The sequence below is a fragment of the Rana temporaria genome, chromosome 3, assembly GCF_905171775.1.
Source record: "Rana temporaria chromosome 3, aRanTem1.1, whole genome shotgun sequence".
NCBI classification, from domain to species: Eukaryota; Metazoa; Chordata; class Amphibia; order Anura; family Ranidae; genus Rana; species Rana temporaria.
Window position 1 is genome coordinate 222024497 of NC_053491.1, and position 15944 is coordinate 222040440.

The 15944-nt window shown below is 46.5% G+C and overlaps 1 protein-coding gene across 2 annotated transcripts in view; it reads left to right on the forward strand.

The window, feature by feature from the left end:
- The window catches only part of SYCP3 (synaptonemal complex protein 3), a 91860-nt gene that overhangs the window by 60280 nt on the left and 15636 nt on the right, over window positions 1-15944 (forward strand). Inside the window, exon 6 of one of the 2 annotated variants that reach the window (XM_040344296.1) lies at window positions 14838-14936. The exons of the other annotated variant lie outside the window; for it this stretch is intronic. Within the exon in view, the coding sequence (XP_040200230.1) occupies window positions 14838-14936 (99 nt within the window). The remainder of the gene's footprint in view (window positions 1-14837; window positions 14937-15944) is intronic. 2 annotated transcript variants of the gene reach the window in all.

A 15944-nucleotide genomic window follows, 5' to 3' on the forward strand; every position in this document is an offset into this window, starting at 1 on the left:
TAAAGAGAGTTGCAGTAGTCTAGGCCTATCGTGGCGCAGATGACATTTTTTTTGTCTGAGATATCCAGATATTTAAACAGCCCCCTCAGGAGTTTTAGCTGCCAGTGACATGCACTGACGACCTTTTTTACCTGAGGAGCCAAAGTTAAACCCGAATATAGGACAAATCCCAGATCACGGACCTGGGGGGCCACCTCCGGAGAAGGACCAAATGAGGGAGGCCAAGGTGGGATATCTGGGGGGTGGCCAGATCGCTGAAGATGATCATCTCAGTTTTTCCCCCATTAAGTTTCAGGAAATTGGCAGACATCCATGTGTTAATGGCCTCCAAACAGCTGGCAAGGGTGGCATCAGCCGTCTGGTTCCTAGGAATCTTCAGGTAAACCTGGGTGTCATCCGCATAAACGTGGTAATGGACGTTGTGGGACTTTAGCAGGTCGGCAAGGGGCCTCATATAGATAGTAAACCGCAGGGGAGACAAGGCAGAGCCCTGTGGCACTCCGCAGTCCAGGGCGGTGTACTTAGAGTAAAAGGGGCCAGTCTTGACTCCCTGAACTCTGCCCTCTTAGAAAGAGGCCACCCATGCCAAAGCCGACCAACACATACCCAAAACAGATCTCATCTGCTCCATGATTTATGGTATCAAAAGTGGCCCCTGTCCAAGCTGTGATTGACATCATCATAGACACAGATGAGGCTTGTCTCTGTTTCACGTCCAGGTCGAAATCCGGACTGGAATTTGCGCAAAAGATGGAAAGACGAGGTAAGCCTGTAGCTGGATAACTGCCAGCCGCTCCATCACCTTTGCCACAAAAGGAGAGTCAGGACACTCACTACGTTGCAAATAGAGAAAGGAGCTGTGTGTTAGTGGGCGTCCTGACTCTCCTGTAGTCCAAGGGAGGGGGCGAGCACGACACTCCACACCAGGGAGAAAGCCTTGCATTACTGTGTGGAGTTACAGACAGAAGAACAGTAAGTGAGTATTTCTCAGAAGAAATAAGGACATTTAAAAGCAAAATCGAAGGATGAGGTAAGTGAAGGAGGACTGCACTAAGGTAAAGGAAGCTATTTAGGAAAAAATAATTGTACCTTTACAACCCCTTTAAAGGGTCACTAAAGGAAAAAAAATGTTTTGCTTTACCCATGTTTACAGGGTATAGAGACATAAAAGTTAACTGATTCCTTTTAAAAATGATTACAAATAGATAATGTGGCTGCAGGTTAGTTTCACTTTTAAACTGGTTTCATGTTCCTGTGAACTAGAGAGACTCACAGAACAAAAACAAACAAATCCAGGGCAGTGTTTTGTTTTTAAAATGAATCTGATTGGTTCTGTTAAGTTTTAGACACACAGTAATGACAGCTTAGACCACCGTGAAAAGCTCCCAGTACTGTGGTTATAAGGAGCCAGACAACCAGGAAGTGTGGAGATCACAGCAGAATTACAGCAACTTCAAAGCAAAAACGAACAATAAGGACATGAAACCAGTACTGCAGTAAGGTAAAGGAAGCTATTTAGCAAAAAAAAAAAATTCCTTTAGTGATCCTTTGATTGCAGGTTGGCTCTACCTACTTTGAAGCCTCTTTGATCCAAATTTTATAGTAAATGACTTGGGTGTGTTGGCTGATCATTGCACATTTCTAAAGGTAAGCACATGTTTTTCAGGGTTTACTTATTTTGACATATTGCTAATAAAATGCCTATCTGTGGTTATTTTAGTATTTTTATTTTGTGTTGTGCAGGACTGTACATAGATGGTGTACAAACAGCGCCCCACCCCCCACCCCCCCCATAACAATCAATGTTTCAGGTTGGATCTCTAAAAAATAAAAACGTTATGGCTGATTAGTGTATATAGCATAGACATGTTTAGGGCTGCAACTAACGATTATTTTCATAATCGATTAGTTGGCCGATTTATTGTTTTGATTAATCGGATAATAGCCTTAAAAAAAATGCATTTTTTTTTTTTTTTGGGCTAATTTGTTGTTGGGCAGATTACAAAACACAAATTGCTGCAAAAACACATTACATGCTTTTCTGCAGCTTCTCCATTGAAGTATATTGAACCAAAAAATAAATAAAATAGCACCGTTTTGCGTTAAAAAGTCCTTGCCCTTTCCAAATACGCAGCAGCCATAAAAAAATCATGGATGTGAACGTGTCCTATAGGAAAACATGTAAATGAACTGTAGTGTGTTTCTGCAAAAAGGCACCAAAAAACAGAGGAGTGAACTCAGGCCTGAGATGTTTAGTAACATAATGGGGTTAAAAAAACAAAAATAAGTACAAAAAGAGCAAATAATCGCTTTTTTAAAGGGGTTAATTTTTTTACTGTGGGACAGTGAAAGTAATATTTACAGTAGCAATTTGATTTTTTTGTACTATAAAGGGCCGATTTTAGTTTTTTTAACCCCATTATGTTACTGGCCGATTAATCGATTATGAAAATTGTAATCGATTAATTTCATAATCGATTAGTTGTCGATTACTCGATTAGTTGTTTCGGCCTTAGACATGTTACACTGGATTTACAGAGAACATAGATCCATTAACATCAGTATTTGTCCTCTGAATGAGCTTACAGTCTATTGTCCTTACCACTTTATTTCAGTGGAAACCAGTTAATCTACCATTATGCTTTTAGCTTGAGGGATACATTGGGAGTCCCTGGAGGGAAACGGCAGACATGGAAAAAACATAGGCCCAGATTCTTAAAGGACTTACGACGGCGCAGCGCCATGTACGCCGTCGTAAGTCCTAATCCGACCCGTCGTATCTATGCGTCTGATTTTTAGAATCAGTTACGCATAGATATCCATTAGATCCGTCAGGCGTAAGTTTCTTACACAGTCGGATCTTAACTGCATTTTTTTTTTTGCCCACTAGGTGGCGCTTCTGTCGATTTCCGCGTCGAGTATGCAAATTAGCTAGATACGCGAATTCCCGAACGTACGCGCGGCCGACGCAGTAAAGTTACGACGTTTACGTTAGGCTTTTCCCGGCGTATAGTTGCCCCTGCTATATGAGGCGCAGCCAATGTTAAGTATGGCCGTCGTTCCCGCGTCGTAATTTGAAAAAGTTACGTCGTTTGCGTAAGTCGTCCGTGAATGGGGCTGGACATCATTTACGTCCACGTCGAAACCAATGACGTCCTTGCGGCGTACTTTGGAGCAATGCACACTGGGAAATTCCACGGACGGCGCATGCGCCGTTCCGCGAAAACGTCAATCACGTCGGGTCACAGTAGTTTAACATAAAACACGCCCCCCCACTTCCACATTTGAATTAGGCGGGCTTACTCTCTTACACTTCTACGAGAATCTGGGCCATAGAGCTAGATTTACATACCTCGGCGCATCGTTAGGCGGGCGTAGCGTATCGAATATACGCTACGTCGGCGTCGCGCAGAGAGGCAACCATGGAATTCTGAAAGTCAGTGCTACCCACGCTGCGCCGGCGTGGCTTAGATTTTGATGGCGTAGGAGGAAGTGGGTGTGACCCCATGCAAATGATGGTCCGGACGTGGAGCAGTGATGTACGCCCAGCGTATCATGAACGGAGCATGCGCAGTGAAGAGGAACTTCAATCCTGAGGAGAGGGCTATCTTGTTGGCGGCAATCACAAAATATGATGCATACCTGCATGGTGCCCACAGTGGTAAGACCAGCAAGGCACAGAAGAAGGAGATCCTGGCGAAGATCACCCTCGATGTGAATGCCATTGGCAATGAGACCCGGAAGCCTGGTGACATCCAGAAAAAAATCAATGACATGAGACGTCGGGTCCAGGATAAGCTGGCACTTATGAGGAAGCATGCCAGGGGCATGGGAGGAGGACCAGCCTCCTCTCTGCGGTTGACACCTGAGGAGGAGATTGTTGCCAGGTGTCTTTCGCAGGAGCAGGTGGAGGGCTATGACTCCACTGATGTGGACTTGAGGACAGGTAAGTGTGTTTTATCCTCCATTCGGTGTGTAGCATGTGAGGGGGTGCAAGGGAACATGTGACAAGTGTGTGGGTCCACCAACATGTGAATGTTTTGTGTCATCCACAGATGTGCTGGAAGGAGCTGGGCCGTTGTCGGCTGGTGTTCGACCCACGCCATCCCCGGAACATCCTGTGGCTCAGTCTGACCCCCTGGGAAGCCAAGTCATGTTGGTGGAGGGGAGTGCCCATACCTCTCCGCTAGAGGTTGTTGTTGAGGAGTCAGTGGATCTCCACCAGGAGGACTGTGTATATTATGATGAGCCTTCCACCATCCTTGTACCCTCAGCCACCTCCCCGCCCATCAGGTCTACCCCATCCAGGGGAACCCCCTCCCGTTCTTCCCCCTTCAGGTCTACCCCGTCTGGGAATCCTGCAATTGTGTAGAAATCCTGCATTGCCTTCTGCCGCAGATGCTCATGGGTGGGTTTGATGAAGTGGTGGAACATGCGTCTGAGGATTGCGGGGACAACCTGGTGCACGCATCTGCTCATGCTGGATTGTGACATCCCAGCCACTACTCCACTTGTACACTGAAAAGATCCACTGGCGAGGAAATGCAATGTTGCCACTACCTTGACCAATGGTTCCACTGCATGTGAGCGTTGTGTCTTGCTGGTAATGTCATCATGCAGGGTTGTGGCTAATTCCAGGATGGCATCAGGGCTGAATCTGAAGATGCAAAACACCTCCGAATCACCCATGCCAAAGACGTTCATGCGCGTTTGGTATATCCTCTCCCGTGCCCTCCTACGTGCCGGTGGACACAGTAGTAGTGCTATGACCATGGCTGCCCCTGGCATGTTGGCATACAGATGTGTGGTCCTGCAAGTGTGGTTTCTCAGCTCTTTCGTAACGGTGCTGCTGCAGCTGCTCTCCAGCTGACCTGTGCACGTCTGTTGCTGAGTTACCCCTGCTTTATGAGGGATAACTTTAGGCCAGACGTACAACTTACACGCACCGGGCGCACGTACGTTCGTGAATCGCCGTATCTCCCTCATTTGAATAGGAAATCAATGGGAGCGCAAGATGCGTCCAGCGTAAATATGCGCCTACGATACGCCGGCGTAGGAAAGTTACGTTGGTCAGAAGAAGCCTATTTTAAGACGTATCTAGTTCTGTGGGCACGGCGCACAGATACGACGGCGCACATTTTGACTTAAGCGGCGTATTTCGAGATACGTCAGCGTAAGTCCTACGTGAATCTAGCTCATACACACTACATGCAGATGTCATGAGTGGAATTCAAACCAAGGAGCTAGGGCTTAAATGCAAGAGTGACAACTTCTAGAGAAACAAGGTCACTGGTCTGGCAGGGGTGGATCATAAGACTGGCTGAACACAATTACAAATCATTTGTTTTTGTATCTGTATTTTAGCAGTGTAATTAGCAGTTTGTCTTGAGTTTAGCTGTAAAAGAGGTTTGTGTTGTGGTACAGTTATCCTTTAAAGTCCATTGTCAGCTATGAGAACAAAAGATAAACCTACTTAAACCAAAAATGTATTCTATTGCAGTTTACTATTCATAGCTGTGGTGGCTGCATTTGTTTACTTTTTTTTTTATTCATTTATTTTCATCTAGTGGTCCAGTCAGTAAGCCTTTTTTTAAGGACCATCACATTTATATAGCGATCAGTGCTATAAATATGCACTGGTTACTGTATAAATGTCACTGGCAAGGAAGGTGTTAACACTAGGGGGGCGATCAAGGGGTTAACTGTGTGTTCCACTTCCTTCCCTGTGTTCTAACTGTGTGGGGATGGGACTAACTAAGAGAGATGACATCATTGTCCCCCGTTGTGCAGCGGGCATGCGCCCTCTGGTGGCTCTCCTGGGCAAAGCCGTATATATATATATATGGGATTTCGCCCAAGAGAGACATTTTGCTGCAGTATATCTGCGTGAGCCAGTCAGGAACCGGTTAAAGACCGCCCACCACATATATATTGCTGGAGGGCGGCTCTATTGCGCAAAACAACGTCCCTGTATGTTGTTTCATGCAATAGATACTGTAGGTATGCAAGCGCCCGCTGCACAAAGGGGGCGCCAATCGGCGTGTTCGGTGGACACGATGACCCCCGGCCACCCGCAGTCCTTTCACAGAGAGGCAGAACGGAGATCTGCCTATGTAAACAAGCCACTACCAGTAAAAACAATTAAAAAAAAAAAGTCCATAAATATATCCCATAGTTTGTAAACACTATGGGCCTAATCCACAAAGCAGATGCGCCGACTTAACTCGAGATACGCAGCGTAATTAAAATTTACACGGCGCGTATCTTTGCGCCTGATCCTCAAAACAGGATACGCCTTAAAATCAGGTTTTTCCGTCCTACCTAAAATAATTACACCAGCGCTTTTTCGTGCGCAAATTACGCTAGACACGCCGCTGTTTTGATAGGCAAAGATGCAAATGAGGGAGATAGGGCGATCCACAAAATTAAGTGTGTGCGCCGTAGATTACGCCCTATGCGCTTCTGTTAGTTTCATGGTGTAAAGTTACACTTTATAAAAGCAGCCCTAATTTTACACATGCCGTGTAAAGGTCAGCTAAAGCAACACCATTAAGGAAGAGCTGAGCACACACACTTGCTGGACTACAATCTGTATGCCAACATGCCAGGGGCATCCATGCGCATAGCTAGACTAGTGACTTCAGTAACCGAGGGTACCCCCTCTTCTGAGGGAACAGCAGTCAGGAGACGCCTTGCAGAATGCATCTTTGCACAGTAAACACACACATCACATGCACATCTAATTGGATTAGATCCAAGTACCCCCCCCCCCCCGGTACTTGGGAGCAGTAACGCCCCGCCACGGCTCCAATTCTGTTACTGTGCATTCATACACCATTCAGGGACCTGGGATCCCTACTCCACCAAAACTGAGGGTGACACCCTTATTTAATCAGGAATGCCACCCCCCCTCATTCACACACATAAGTACAGTATAATAAACAAAATCATAAAAAAAATAAAAAATCATAAAAATAAAAAAACAAAAGTACCCCTGCAAAATTAATTACGGTGGTGATTGCTACGTCTTGGCCGCCTACGGACACGGGCACAGGCACGGCCACGGCCAACCGGAGAATATTCATGGGGGGGGTGTGAGCAGGGGAGGGAGTATCTTCATGGGGGGGTGGGTGAGTACGGGAAGGAGGAGCCTCCCCTGGTATCTGTCCTCCTGCTGGCCTGCCCTCCAAGACCACTGCTATCCTTGTGAGACAGAGAGTGAGGGCAGCCGCATTGGCCTGGCCAGCCAGGGTATTGTCTTGGACAGCCCGGGTATTGTCCTGCACAGCCTGGGTCAGGGCAGTCACCTCCTGGGCCACGCCTGTTGTGGTGGTCTTCAGGTCCCACAAGCATGTGATGACCGCCAATGAGTTTGTGGCCCCATCACTGAGTGACTCCTTCATTGCACCCAGGCTGTTCTCCATCTGGGTCAGAGTCTCTTTTATCTGACCCAGATGGCGGGTCTGCCGGGCATTGTCCTTCTGCAGACTGGCCGGCAGACGCTCGGCCACCCCCCTGGTCTCCTGGGTCGCCATCCTGCCTGCCGCTGATGCTTGTGGCCCTGGAGGAGGGGAGAGAGTGACCCTTGTGGGTTGAGCCCTGTTGGGGGAGGAGTGGGAGGGGCCACCCCTGATGGTGGCCTGACTGCTGGCAGCCTCAGGGGTAGCCTCAAGGGTCAACATATCCGAGGCCAAAAGGACTTCCCTGCCAATCTGCAGATCTTCTTCCTCCACCCCCTCATCCTCCTCCCCCTCATCCTCCTCAACCTCCTCGTGAGGGGAGGTTTGGCCACTCCCCTCCCCTGGGGAATCCTGCCCTTCTTGGGACTCATCAGCAGCCTCTTGTCCTTGGGGTGGTGCAGCAGCCTGGCCTGATGGCCCAGCAACCTCCTGGTCATCTGTGGAGGACACAAAACAATCACAGGTTTAAGGATCCACACACTTGGCACATCTTCCCTTCCCCCACCCACACATGCTAATCACCAGATAGAAAAACCAAAAACTTACCTGGCCTCACAGCAACATCTGATTGATATCCACGCAGGCCCACCACCTGCTCTGGCTGGAAACACCGGGCCACTGCCCATTCCTCCTCACTCAGCCGGATGTGTTTCAGAGTCTGTGCCGAAAGTGGGGCACTCCAGACGTGGACCTTCTAGCGTCCCGTCTCAATCGGAAGGTGCCACGGTTCGTGGCCAGGTCGAAGGACCCGTGGGCGGACGCGTCAGACGTGTTGGTGGCGCCTTGGGGTCGCCATCGCCAAATTTATTCCTTCCCTCCTCTGAAGCTCCTTCCTCGCCTGCTGCGCAGAGTGAAAGCCGAAGGGATTCCAACAATCCTGATCGCCCCAGATTGGCCGTGCCGCTCCTGGTACCGCGTACCTGGTGCATCTGGTGGCAGACCCCCCTTGGCGTCTACCACTGAGAGAAGATCTTCTGTCGCAGGGTGCGATCTTCCATCCTGCTTTACAGTCGCTGGCTTTAACAGCGTGGCTGTTGAGAGCCAGGTGTTGAAGGACCGGGGCCTATCGTGCTCGGTGGTGTCTACCATGCTGCGTGCGCAGAAGTCTACTTCTCGGAGGATTTACCATCGTACGTGAAGGGCCTACATCTCTATATGTGAGGAGATGAAGTGGCACCCCCGTACATACGTGTTGTCCCGGATTCTGCTGTTTTTGCAGCGGAGAGTGGACCAGGCTCTCGCCTTAAGTACGGTTAAGAGTCAGATTTCAGCTCTGGTTGTTTACTTTCAGCGACCCTTGGCAGAGCACTCCTTGGTGCGCACGTTTGTGCAGGGGGTCCAGCATGTGGCCCCTCCTTTGCGCCCTCCGCTGCCTCCATGGGACTTGAATTTAGTCCTCTTGTTGCTTCAAGACTCTCCTTTTGAGGACATTCGGAAGATCCCCCTGTTGACTCTGTCACAAAAAGTGTTTTTTCTGGTTTCAATTACCTCGATCAGACAGGTGTCTGAACTGGCGGCCTTGTCCTGCAAGGCTCCCTACTTGGTCATCCATAAGGATAAGGTGGTGCTGCGGCCGCAGCCGTCTTTTCTCCCGAAGGTGGTTTCGGCTTTTCACATTAATGAGGACATTGTATTACCTTCCTTATGTCCTCGGCTGAAGAACCTGAAGGAGGCCACTTTACATTCCCTGGATGTGGTTCGGGCCCTACGTGTATACTTATGTGTTACGGCTCCGTTCCGGAGGTCGGACTCACTGTTCGTGTCAGTGAACTGTCCTAATAAAGGTCTGGCGGTCTCGTCGGCCTCCCTTTCAGGTTACGGCGCATTCAACCAGGGCGATTGGTGCCTCTTGGGCTTTCCGACATCAAGCCTCTGTGTTACAGGTGTGTAAGGCAGCGACCTGGTCGTCAGTCCACACTTTTTTAAAGTTTTACAAGGTGGATGTGAGTGCATCTTCGGATGTCTCCTTCGACCGCAAGGTGTTACAGGCGGCAGTTTAAGGTTGGAGTTCCTCCGTTGAGTAACTCCAGTTTTGTTTGGGGTGTAAGCTTGGTTTGCTGTGTTGTTTTTCCCACCCCTCGAAATTTTTGACACTGCTTGGGGACGTCCCTAAGGTCAAAGGCTGCTGTGTCTGTCCATGAATGGAAGAGAAAATAGGATTTTTGTACTCATCGTAAAATCCATTTCTCTGAGTTCATGGACGGACACAGCACCCACCCCTCCTTTGTTTGTACTGCTTGTTACGAACTGGAGCTGCTGAGGCAGGGTGTGGGTTATACCCGGGCAACCACGCCCCCTGGGAGGATCTCCACTCAGGAAAGTGTTGTTAACACTTAAAGTGCTTTTTTTCTGCCTAAATCTCCTGAAGGAAGCGGATATAACCCTAAGGTCAAAGGCTGCTGTGTCCGTCCATGAACTGGATTTTACGGTGAGTACAAAAATCCTATTTTTTTTTCAAAGTTGTCGCTCTTTTTTTGTTTATAGCGCAAAAAATTAAAACCGCAGATTTGATCAAATGCCACCAAAAGAAAGCTCTATTTTTAGGAAAAAAAGGACATCAATTTTATTTGGGTGCAACGTTGCACGTCCGCGCAATTGTCAGTTACAGTTTTTCTCCATTGTTTTGGCTCATTTCTTGAAACAGAAATGACATTCTCAAAACAACATGGACAAATCTCCAAACCACTTCGCAATTGTTCACAACTGAATGGCATTTCTCATTCATTTCATCAAATTGCAAATGTCTCAGTACATGTCTCACTGTCTCAGTACATTTTTCAAATGATTTAGTACAAGTAGCCTACATTTAGCACAATTTCCAATTGAATAAATCTTGTTGATCTAAACTGATTGTCATTTCTTCAGTCTTATGGTCGTTCTTTCCAAAACGTGTCAGCGTCATTTCATTGTTTAAGTCATCACATGCTCAATAGTCTGTTCAATTGTCAAAATTATTCAGGAACATAATACCATGAATACCATATATGAATCTCTTGGAACATTTGATAAAATGATTACAGCAATTGACAGGTGCAACTAGAACTTGACCAACGAAGGAGGAGTTGGAGTTGGTCTCAGATGACCAATCAAACAGTATGTTTAGTTATTGTACCTGACAGGTGCTGTCCATAACTGTGAATGCTGCCAAACATGTATATATAGAGCTTGACCATGCAGGACCAGTACACTTTCTGAACATGGAGTCACCTGGCCAAGTAAATGAACAATGGCAACTGTCTGCTCGAGGAAGAAGAAGAGGAGGAGGAGTAAGGGTGTGTGGTGGTGGAATAGGGGGAAGAAGCCGAGGAGCATGAAGACACCATGCTGTCCCTGATGAAATTCGGGCCACAATTATAGACCATGTCATCAGCCATGGCCTCACAATCAATGATCGAATTATATAATGTATAGGACAGGACACTGTGCATAGAGCAACAAATATGTTTATTCATTTACATATTCATTTAGTTTGTGTGATAGGCCTACAGTATAACAGTATCTTACCTCAGTGGGATGTTACGTATGATACTAACAATGACAAGAAAAATATTGTAGATGTAGCGCCTGTGTACTTCCAAGTACCGGTGCTATTACTGTAAAAGTTAAGGGATAATCAGAGTGTAGTTGACTCTGATTCTGATTGCAATTTTACAAAGGGTCTCTGTTTCAGCTGGGCTGTGCTGCGGGTCCATTCTGTGGTTGCTGGGGTGTCATACCACCTCGGGGCGACAGTGGAATCCAGGCTGGGGTGCCTCTTGCCAGCAGCCAATCAGGAGGGAGTTTCTCTCGCGGGGCATGCTGGGGGATACTTCTGGAGCAGACGCCATTGAGGCAGGGTTCTTTTCCTGAGGTGGCACCCACCTTTAGGGTGACCACACATCACGGCCCCCAGGCGAGAATGCCTACCAGATAGGGGTGTGCGTGCCACGCGGTGTTCCTGGTTCCAGGACCATGTTGGCCCTGAAAATTTAAAGCTGTGGCGGGGGCCCCAGTATTCGACTGGGTCCCCAATTCTTAGAAGAACATGTACCCCAGGTTTGGAACCACTGGAATACTGGCCAGTAGTATATTGAACTTGTGGAACATAGAACATTCCTATGTAGCTGTCTGTAACTCTAGTGTATGACTCTTCTGTATGACTGATTTGATGTTTTCTTTTTTTACTCTATTGTAGAGAATAATGGCACCGGAAGGAAACGAGACCTCTCACATACCCGTGTATGTGGATGAGGCTGGCTTCAACCTGGCCAAGGGCCAAAGACGTGGCCGTAATTTTATTGGCCACCGGGCCACGGTGGATGTCCCAGGACAGCGAGGGGGCAATATAACTATGTGTGCTGCCATTTCTGAGAATGGTGTGGCCACTCACATCCCCAGTCTTGGCCCATACAATACACAGAAGCTCCTCATCTTCTTGGACCACCTTCATTTGGATTTGATCCCTGAAAATGAGAGAGGTCTCATAGGGCCTCACCTACCACAAAATATAATTGTATGGGGCAATGTGAATTTTCACCATGGCCCGCTTATCAGGGCCTGGTTCACTGCTCATCCAAGGATGGATATGGTGTTCCTACCACCTTACTCTCCTTTCCTCAATACTATTGAGGAGTTTTTCTCCGCTTGGAGGTGGAAAGTGTATGAGCATCGGGCTCAAGATCAGAGGTCCCTGCTCCATACAATGGACGCTGCCTGTGAGGATATTACAGGAGATCAGTGTAGGGGATGGTTGCAACATGCACGCTGTTTCTTCCCTCGTTGCATCGCAAGGGAGAATATACGCTGTGATGTTGACGAAAATCTGTGGCCAGACAGACAGTAGCGTGTGGATGGGCAGGAGGGTGAGGACGGTGGACAGGAGAGGGAGGGTGAGGACAGCGACCAGTGAAGAGATGTTACAGTAGTTGTAAAACTCCAGCTTTATTTACAGCATTGTAGGCTACATGTAATTTTCCTTGTTTCATGTTTGTGCATTTATATTTCCGTATATATTATGCTGTATACATTTTCTTTTTACTCTGAAGTATGGAAGTTACCGTATTTATCGCGGTACAACGCGCTCCCTTTTTTTTACTTACAGTTTTGGTGTCTTGCGCGGCGTCCATCGGCGGCCTCGTCGGGTCTGGCGTCCGTCTGCGGCTTCGGGTGTCCTCTTCGTCGGGTCCGGCGTCCTTCTGCGGCGTCCTCGCGTCCTCCCCGCTCGTTTCCCGCGCCGAGTTTGAATACTGCGCCGACATATACCGAGCGCAGTACACTCGTGTATCGTCGGGCAGGCTCGGCAACTCTCGCGCTGACGTCCTGTACACTCAGAACGTCAGCGCGAGAGGCGCCGAGACTGCCCAAAGATACACGAGTGTACTGCGCTCGGTATATGCCGGCGCAGTATTCAAACTCGTGGCGGGAAAGCGGGTATCGGCGTATACCGCGCACCCACGATTTTGCCCTGATTTTTAGGGCAAAATAGTGCGCGGTATACGCCGATAAATACGGTACTTTGTGTGTGAATGATAATGGTTACAATACTGTAAAGTAATTTTTTTTTTTTCAGTTTTATACACAATTGTATTCAGTTAGATATTTCAATGGTCCTCTACCATAGAGACAAAACATCTAAACATTTTGACTTGCAGTGCTTACACAATGCCAAAGGGATGAAGCATTTTGGGGGCACTGACTATTTGAATGAGAAAGAAATTTAGTTTTGACACATGAGTGAACTGTTTTGGGAAAGATATGAACTTTTGAAGGTGAACCATGGTGTTGTGCCGAACCATCCAGGTTATTTTGGAAAAAGTACCAAGAGAGCTGAGAACGTCCGGTCTGTATCAAGAAATGAGCCAAAGCAATTGAGAAAAATATTTGCCATTTTGAGGGCACTGACTCTTTATATGGGAAATGAATACGGTTTTGAAGCAAGAGTGAACAGTTTTGGGAGAGATATGAGCTTTTGCACCTGAGTTATAGTGTTGTGCTGAACTGTAAGACTGTTTTGCCAAATGATCTTAGAGTTTTGAGAATGTCATTTCTGTTTCAAGAAATGAGCCAAACCAATAGAGAAAAACTGTAAAATATTGTAGTGCTGTATCGCAAAAAATGGCCTGGTCATTAAGGGGGTAAAACCTTCTGGGGCTGAAGTGGTTAAAGGAGAAGTATGGCCAAAGCTGGTAATACTTCTCCTGTTGGTCACAATATTGCACTTAGTTCTGCATTCCTGTGACCCAGATTTAGCCAACAGCGGGCTAAACTCTGCTGGTGGCTGATGTCAGAGCTAGTCTAGGCTCTACAGAGATCTCGACAATAATGTTGGGATCTGTCTAGATGCCAGACCAGCAGCTGGCTCAGCCTCTCAGCATGCCGCCGAGCGCCTGAGTCAGCCTCTCCCTCCATAGCCTGGCACTCCAGTGCTCTGTGCTCAGAGTGGACCCGAGAACTGAGTGATCAGCAGTATTTGATTGCTTAGTTCTCGATTTGAGAACTGCTGGGGGACAGCTCCAGCTTGGATCAATGCTGTAGCCATCTAGGAGAGTATAGATGTTTTTATTTTCTATATTCTCACACTTCACTTTAAGACCAAGCTGTCCAGCCCAGGAAAAGTGGCAGTTAGATGGTTGAAACAAACCATTTAACACTGACACTTACAATAGTCAGATTTTATTCATTTACGTAAAACCTTTATCCCAAAAGGAAAAAACTATTGCAAGTGTTAAGCCGGGTACACAATACAGTTTTTTCCGTGCAACGCCGCGGGTTGCTCGAAAAAAAAAACCTGACAGCTCCGGTCAGGAGCCGTTGTACAAACAATGCAAGGACAGCCAGCCTGCTTTTAGCCACACCGGTTGAAGAGGTCACCTGGGTGTGGAACTTTGCTGGTCAGACACTGTTAAGCTGCATTTTGTGATTCACTTATAGTGGGTATGGAGTCTTGTCCATGTAGACATCTGGTCATTAGGTCCTTTTGCTGGTTTGTTTCAAACTAAGGGCCAGAGAAGGATAAGTGTACTACTCCTAAAAAGAAAATGCCCAGGGTTAAATTCAGATCCAATTATTCTAAACTGCTCCGAAACTTGTATTGGGGATCTTCTCAAAGAAGAATCACTAAAGAGCAAATCGCCCGCTCTAAAAGGCAGTAACGGGGTGACCCAGGTTTAAATAGAGCCCAGGAGGCACACCATGTTAGGGCTTCTGAGGCACACCCTAGTTTATAACTGAAGTGCAGGGATAGCTAGGCATTTTTGTGAAAACTTTGCACAGCGTTCATTGTTAGAGCTAAAACAAAATAAAGGAAGGATAAAGGAAGACATTCACTGCATACTTGTAGATAAAATGTTACCAATTACATCAGCCTAAACCCTTATTTCCTTTTGCCTTACATATTAGACTATGTTCCGCCAACAGCAGAAACTTTTTCAACAGGCCAGAATAGTGCAGAACCATAGACTGAAAACAATCAAGCAACTGTATGAACAGTTCTTAAAGGTATTTATCATGTTTATTATGAATGAATAGACATTTTATATACATAGACAATAAATATGTACAGAAGAGTAAATGTCAAGGTATGCAATTCGAATATCATTGTGCAAAAAAATATTTTAAACATTTGTGCTGTTATATCTTAAAGTAATATTCAATATTGTTGAACAGAAATAAATAACACGTTTTTCAATTTATATCTGTTCGAAGTAGAACACCAATTTTCGAAGAATGACCTAGAAAACACGCATGTCAGATTGTAATAATTTATAGAAAACACACAACAGCTGTGTCATATAGAAAGTCATTGGGGTTGATTTACTAAAGGCAAATAGACTGTGCACTTTGCAAGTGCAGTTTCACTTATTTTACCCAGAGCTTATGTGGTGAAGCTATACTGATTTCCATTATCCAGTCATGTGCAAGCAAAAATGCTATTTGTTTTATTTTCCTTACACCTGATTGGATATTCTTTAAAGTGAAGCTTCACCACATTCACTAAGCTCTGGGGAAAATGAGTGGGACTGCACTTGCAAAGTGCACAGTCTATTTGCCGTTAGTAAACCAACACCATTATGTGTCCAAACTGAAGTATTGCAATAACAGCGTTGATTGAAAATTAGTGCTTAAGTATATCCATCAATAATTTAAATACAAAATCTGTGAAGTAAATATATTTATACAGTGCAGGCACAAGGAGTAGCCTGCATATGCTTTCAGCCCTGCTGCAGTGCACCCAGAGTTCCCTGAAACCCCGCCCCCCATTGAAGGGTGAGGCTGCCCATCTTGGCAAACGAACAAAAGGAAGCAGTGGGAGGTTGTGTTCTAGTTTAGTGTTGAATCTTACAGATTAGAATGCCATAGGTTTCAGGGTTTCCAAGGCATGCTTGAAGGTATGTGCAGGTACCACCACATGAATTAATGTATTACTTTCACTTTATTCGTTTCCTGTGTATCTTTGGAAAATATCACCACCAGTTTGATATTTTTTTCCCCATTCATCTTCCTAGA